Source organism: Protopterus annectens, chromosome 10.part0 (assembly GCF_019279795.1).
Source record: "Protopterus annectens isolate FY-2018-M chromosome 10.part0, PAN1.0, whole genome shotgun sequence".
Classification (NCBI taxonomy): domain Eukaryota; kingdom Metazoa; phylum Chordata; order Ceratodontiformes; family Protopteridae; genus Protopterus; species Protopterus annectens.
Genome location: NC_056744.1, coordinates 1662955482 through 1662962981, shown reverse-complemented (window position 1 = coordinate 1662962981; position 7500 = coordinate 1662955482). Strand labels below are relative to the sequence as shown.

Genomic DNA, 7500 nt, shown 5'->3' with positions numbered 1-7500 from the left:
AGCACGCAATCAGTTGTGATGGACTTGGGCACCCAGGTTGATAGCAACCTGACTTTTGACCACCATGTTGTTTCCGTTGTATGGAAAGGTTTCTACATGGCCCACCTCATAAGTAACAGTATTGCATCCAGGGACAAGGAGATCATAACATCCCTGTATTCTCCCCTTATAAGGCCTATTCTTCCCTTATAAGGCCCATTATTGAATACAATTCCCCTTTCGGCATGTACCTTACAAAGCACATGCAGCAGCAGGAGAGACCACAGAAGTTCCTCACCAGGAGAATCCAAGGCCTCAAACATCTACCATGCACAGATAGGGTAAAACCCTATACCTCTATTTGGTTTCATACAGACTTCTCAGAGGTGACCTCTGTCTGCATACAAGGTGATCTCAGACCCCACCTTGATGGGACTGCTGCATATCTGCAAGTCAAGCTCCACTCGAGTAACCTGCACGTGCGGCCTCAACCTGATCTGTGACATCAGTAGGACGTGGTGGTGGTACAGATTTGTGTCCCAGAGACTCCCCCCATCTGTGGAATAGACTCCCTCTCCACATCAAGCAGAGTACCTCTTTACCCCCTTTTAAGCGGAACCTGGATAACCAGATGAGAAACAAAAAGTACACCCCTGGGATTCTACTTGTGTCCCTGCTGGACAAGGGTCATCAGGTGTTGACTTGTCTAAACATGGGCTAAACTCTTGACTAGGCTTATAAGGGCTTCAGGGCCAATAGTCTAGTTACTTCCTATGATCCTATGAAACCGGATTCACACTATCAAAGTGGGTGACTCCATATCAACCAGCAGACCTGTTATCAGTGGGGTGCCACAAGAGTCAGTGCAGAGCCCCCTACTGTTTGTTATATACTTCTCAGAAGTTCAGGTCAAAACTGAAGTGTTGTGGCTCACAAAGTTTGCAGATGACTGCAAACTAGACGCAATCATTGAATCCCCAAATGATGTCCGTATACTTCAGGATGGTCTCACTCAGACCAGTGACTGGTGTGTTAGTCACAGTCTCAAACTGAATGCAAAGAAATGCATCTTCATTCCCTTCAGCACAATGTCCCTTCACACTATCAAATCAATAACAATACCCTAGTTACCCATGAAGTGGGATCACTGGTTGACTGCAACCTTAACTTTGACCACCATTTATTTACCAGTGTAAGGAAAGCTTTCCACATAGCTCAGTTGATTAGTTTGTACATCACCCCAAGAGCAAAAGAAGTTATAACCCTCTATACTTGGCATTTATCCGGCCCATAATTGAGCATAACGCCCCATTTTATCAAAATTTCTCGCTTAAACCCCGGGGTTTTTAAAAAAAATCAAAGGGGGTCCTTGTTTAAAACTCAAAATTTCCTTTCTTTCATTAAACTTCTTGGGAACTTAAACCCGGTCAAGGCCCAAATAAATTGAATTACTATTCCTAAATCTGGGGGTTTTCTCCATTCCGGGATTAATATGGGTGAATTAAAAAAGGGGAAACTAAAGGGTTTTCCCTCTCCAATCTTTTGGCCTCCAATTTGAAAAAGGCCCCCTTTTGCTTTAAAGGGATCCCGGGTTAAGGATGGGGGCTGTTTTATGAATATCCCCAAACCCCGTTTACTAGTATATTAATTTTTTTAAAAATTTATGGGATTACATTGGATTAAAAAGCTGGTTAAAAAAATTTTTTAATCCCCCCAAAATTTATGTTTTTCTTTCCCCGGTTTATATCCTTAACCCCAAATTTTTCTTTTTTTCCCTCACTGGTTTCTATGGGTGTTTTTTTTTTTTTTTTTCTTTTTCTGGGGTGTTTTTTCCTGTCCCGTGTTATTATTGTGCTTATTGGGTTAAAAAATGTTTTATAAAAATAAATGTTAAATTTTTTTTTTATTAAATGTTTTTTGATTAATTTAATATGATTAGTTATGAATTTTGGGTTATTTTTTATTGTATGTATATATTTTAAAAAATTTTAAATGGTTGTTTATTTTTAGTATTAAATATTAGAATTTAAAGGTAAATTTTTCCCCCTTTTTTGTCCCTATAAATTTTAAATTTTTGTTATTGAGAAAATGTTTGAATTAATTTAAATTTAAAATATTTAAGGAAATTTTTTTTATAAATATTTAAATTATATTTTGGGTTTTTTTTTTTTTGGTTTTCAATTTTAAAAAAAAAAATATATTCCATCCCCAAAAGCAAGTTCAATGGTACCCTTTTCCCCGAAGTGGTTCCAGTTCATTTATTTTTTTTTAAAAAAACATAAACTTCTACCCTTTTTTTCTTATTTTCTTTATTCGATTTTCCTAGGAAAATGTTTTTTTTTTAAAAATACTTCGGTTTCAAATTTCCAATTTTCTACAAAAAAAAACAATCTCCGCCTGAAAAGTGAACAAATTTTAAATTTAAGGAATCCAGTCTAAAAATTTGTGCAACTCACAATTAAGCGTTACAAAAAAGATTAATAAAAAATGTTAAATTTATTAAAAAAAGAGGGTAAAGAATATCCGAATTAATCAAAACCCAAAATTTTTTGCTAAAGTTTGCAAATTTTTTTTTTTTTTTTTATTTTTTTTTTTTCCTTTTTTTTTTTTTTTTTTTTTTAATTTTTGTTTTAAAAAAAATTTTTTAATAATATTTTTTTTTTTTTTTTTTATATAAAAATAAATTTTTTGGGGGGGTGGGGTTTTTGGGTTTTTTGGGGTTTTGTGTTTGGGGGGTTTTTAAATTTTAAAAAATTTTTTTTTTTACCAAAAAAAAAATTTTTTTCCAAATTTTTTTTGTTTTTTTTTTTTTATTTTTTTTGCAGGATATTGAGTGAATGGCAGCACAATTATTTCAGTAATGTTTGTGCAGATTTTTCACATTGTAGAGGTGAGCTTTGGATTTATCAGCCTCATGTAGTCCTTTCCAAATCTAGTACGTTCCACAAGAGACTGAAGTCTTGCAGATATAGCTGATAGATGGGTGGCAAACTGGCTTACTGATAGAATCCACATAGTCAAAATAGGGGAAGCCACCCCTAGCAGTAGACCCATAACGAGCTGCTTACCCCAGGATTCTGCCTTGGGGCCTCTGTTATTTTAGATTTACTTTTCTGAGGTGCAGGCCAAAACCGGTGGGTATGGTTGGCCAAGTTTGCAGATGTCTGCAAGCTGGGTGCTGTTATCAATTCCCCTAGTGATGTGGACATCTTCCAATAGGTTCTCACCCAAACAAATGACTGGTTCCAGATGCATGGCCTCAAACTTAATACCAAAAAATGCATCATCATCCCCCTTGGGGAGAGTGATGTTCCCCCAGATTATCACATTAATAACAGCATGCTAAGCACGCAATCAGTTGTGATGGAATTGGGTACCCAGGTTGACCACCATGTTGCTTCCATTGTATGGAAAGCTTTCTACTTGGCCCACCTCATAAGTAATGGTATCGCATCCAGGGACAAGGAGGTCATAACATCCCTGTATTCTCTCCTTATAAGGCCTATTCTTCCCTTATAAGGCCCATTATTGAGTACAATTCCCCTTTCGGCATGTACCTTACAAAGCACATGCAGCAGCAGGAGAGACCACATAAGTTACTCACCAGGACAATCCAGGGCCTCAAACATCTACCATGCACAGATAGGGTAAAACCCTATACCTCTATTTGGTTTCATACAGACTTCTCAGAGGTGACCTCTGTCTGCATACAAGGTGATCTCAGACCCCACCTTGATGGGACTGCTGCATATCTGCAAGTCAAGCTCCACTTTCGGAAGTAACCTGCCGCGTGCTTTGGCCTCAACCTGCTCTGTAGAGACATCAGTAGGACTGATGGTAATTGAGTACAGATTTGTGTCCCAGAGACTCCCCCATCTGTGGAATGAGACTCCCTGTTCCCACATCAAGCCGAGTACCTCTTTACCCCCTTTGAAGCGGGACCTGGGTCACCAGATGAGAAACAGAAAGTACACCCCTGGGATTGTACTTGTGTCCCTGCTGGACAAAGAGGTCATCAGGTGCTGACTTGTCTAAACTTATGGGCTAAACTCTTGACTAGGCTTATAAGGGCTTCAGGGGCCAATAGTCTGAGTTACTACTCCTATGATCCTGTGAAACCGGATTCACACTATCAAGTGGAGTGACTGACTGCATATCAACCAGCAGACCTGTTCTCAATGGGGTGCCACAAGAAGTGCAGTGCAGGGGCCCCTACTGTTTGTTATATACTTCTCAAGTTCGAAGGTCAAAACTGAAGTGTTGTGGCTCACAAAGTTTGCAGATGACTGCAAACTAAGAGCGCCAATCATTGAATCCCTGATGATGTCCATTATACTGTTACAGGATGGTCTCACTCAGACCAGTGACTGGTGTGTTAGTCACAGTCTCAAACTGAATGCAAAGAAATGCATCTTCATTCCCTTTGACACAATGTCCCTTCACACTATCAAATCAATAACAATACCCTAGTTACCCATGAAGTGGGATCACTGGTTGATTGCGACCTTAACTTTGACCACCATTTATTTACCAGTATAAGGAAAGCTTTCCACATAGCTCAGTTGATTAGTTTGGGCATCACCCCAAGAGCAAAAGAAGTTATAACCCTCTATACTCGGCATTTATCTGGCTCATAATTGAGCATAACGTCCCATTCGTTATGTACCATACTAAACATCTGCAGCAATTGGAGAGACCTCAGAGGTTTCTAACAAAGAAGATCAAGGGCCTCCAGCATGTGGCTTACATGGACTGACTAAAATCACTGTCACTATACTCCGTATCATATAGACTTCTTAAGGAGACTTACACCTGGCCTACAGAGAATTTAAGACTCAAACCTAATGAACTTACCTGCTTATCCATAAAATCAAATGGGTGTAGGTCTACCCATTCCAGGGAGTTAAGTATGGCCTGCAACTTAAATAGGAGATGCTAGAGGGACAGGCTTATCTCCCGGTGACTGCCATATCTTTGGAACAGACTACTAATTCATGTGAAACAGAGCACCTCTGTTGTACTGTTCAAGAGGATCCTGGTTGAATGGATGGGGCACTGTAAGTTCTCACCAGGGATAGTACCCACAACCCTGTTGGTCATGGGCAGTCATCACTAAATGCAATCGTGGGTATTGACAAACGCTTATATGGTATTACATTGGATTAAAACTGCTAGGCTTAAAATGATCTCTGGGTCAATAGCCTAATAATCTCCTATGATCCTTTTCATTTCCACCATGGCTTGGCTCATATCCTTAGCACTGCAATTTTTGCTGGCCTTTCTTCTGCCAGAGTCACTGGTCTTGCTAGTAGGAGTAGTCTCACTTGGTGCTTTGGATGTGGCATCTTGCTTCTCCTCCGATGAAGGGCTGTTTTTTGTCCAAAGTGTCCTAAAAGATGATTGATTCATTGTAGACTTCATTGGGTCTAAAAGCTGTTTTATAAGAGAACCTTAAATAGTAGACCATGAAGCACCTGTCTTCTCTTTTCTTGACAGCATGTTCCTCCCTTTCAGACTTCACATACCTAGATATGCATCCATCAGTCTGCAGTGAATGTCTGGGGGTGTCATATTTGTATCTGATATGTACCCTAGTACCTCTCCTTCAGAAAGGAGAACATTTTAAATGGTTGTCCCTCTCCCTGATTTTAGCATACCTCTCAACTATTCAGAATTTCACACCAGGTCCAAATTTCTTCCTCCTATTTGTCTGTTCTCTATCAAATTTTACAATTTTTCTGACAAATTATTGAGAACAGATGTTTGAAGTTCAGATTTCAAATGCTTCAGAAAGTGCATGTTAAGGCAAATCTTTGTTTTATAAGAGCAATATTTGAAATCTGACCCTGATTTTGGGTCTTTGACCCTTAATTATGTCTGGCTTTGTCTAGACTTCTTGCAGTAGAAACTTGAGAGGGATGAGTATAATCCATCCCCAGATCAGCAGAGTTGTAGATGGGTTGCGTTTCCCATGTAACAGTCAGGTTGCCATTTGTTCATTTTATTTAAGGGAAATGCATTAATACAAGTTAAGCTGCAGGGCAGAGCTATTTGTTTTACTTATTTTGCTTTATTCTGATGTTTCCTAGGAAGATGTTTTTAATTTGGAGAAATACATTAAGCAAGAATTTGCAGAATTGCACAATTTTCTACAAGACAAGGAAGAACAACTCATCCAGCAGCTGAAAAATGATGAAGCAAATGTTCTGAAATGGATTGAAGGAAGTCTCGAGTGCATCGAAGAAGAGATCATTGTGACAGACTCCGATGGCAACTTGGAAGACAAGATTACAGAAGAGGACAGACTGAAAATAATGGAAGAAAATGTTAAATTTATTGAAAATGATGATATGGCTATTAAGAGCATCAGTCACAGCAACTTGGAGATCAGACAACCAGAACCTGTTGGTTTGCTAACAGTAAGCTTACTTTTTATTTTTTCTTTTATTTATTTATTTAGAAAGTAGAATAATGTAACAACTGAGATAAAGAAGCATTATTGATTTTTTTCTTGAGTTTGTTGGACAGTTAGACCCCTTTCTTCGTACAAAAACACACAAAAAGTTCCAAAAATAGATGGATAGTTCTACACTGGATTTCTTAGTCATTCTTTAGTGATGCAACAGTATATAACACTTTTCAGTCAACAGTTCTGTGTGGAGACATGCGTGAATGGGCATACCTTCATTGAAGGTTGTGTGTCAGAGCTGGCAACTCGGCACGTAAAAATCTACTGCCAATCATTAGCGGACCGGAGTTCAGCTGTGGTGATAACCGGAAAAGCCGAAAAGACACAGCAATCCTTCATTCAAAAACAAGTAGCTTTGTTGTCGGGCATGCAGACTGGAGAGATTTGCTTGGAAAATGAATACGTTTACCAGTATTGACGGTGTTTGGAGTGCGAGCTGTTACCAGTATTGATTTGCTATAGTGGCATAGACACATTTCTGAGCAGAGTGCCTAGAATGAGTTAAGATTACCATGAATAGAGAGAGTATGAGCTATGTTTCAGTGGGTTACACTTTGGATGGTAGGAAGCAGTTGCATACCTCAGTCTGGTAATATGTTTCCTTAAGAAATTTAAAAAGGAACTTGTATTTATTTTGTGGTGAAGCAAGAACTTGTTCCATGCCTTGAAGTGGTGATGAAAAATGTAGGTGACCCAGGTGGTTCTTATCATGCTGGGGTGCAGAGAGATTTCAAGTTCTGAGGAATGGAGAAGATGGACATTTGTCAGATTTGTGCAGGATGTAATGGGATAGTCTAGGGGCTGTGTAAAGTGTTTTTTTTTCCAAATTCAAACTAGTTGTTAGTCACTAGAAATAAGCAGGATTTATATATATGTATATATATATATATATATATATATATATATATATATATATATATATATATATATATATATATATATATATGTATATAAATCCTGTATTCTAATGACTAACTATTCTCTTGATGGAGATATCGTGAAAAGAGCGTATCTTGAAGGTTATGTGTCAGGGCTGGTAACTCGACACATAA

The 7500-nt window shown here is 38.3% G+C and overlaps 1 protein-coding gene across 1 annotated transcript in view; it reads left to right on the top strand.

Moving 5' to 3' along the window:
• The window catches only part of LOC122814399 (zinc-binding protein A33-like), a 104699-nt gene extending 98248 nt beyond the window's left edge, over positions 1-6451 (top strand). The window contains exons 3-4 of the mRNA XM_044086981.1: positions 6069-6398; positions 6440-6451. Coding sequence (XP_043942916.1) covers positions 6069-6398; positions 6440-6451 — 342 coding nt within the window. The remainder of the gene's footprint in view (positions 1-6068; positions 6399-6439) is intronic.
• The last annotated feature ends 1049 nt before the right edge of the window (positions 6452-7500 follow it).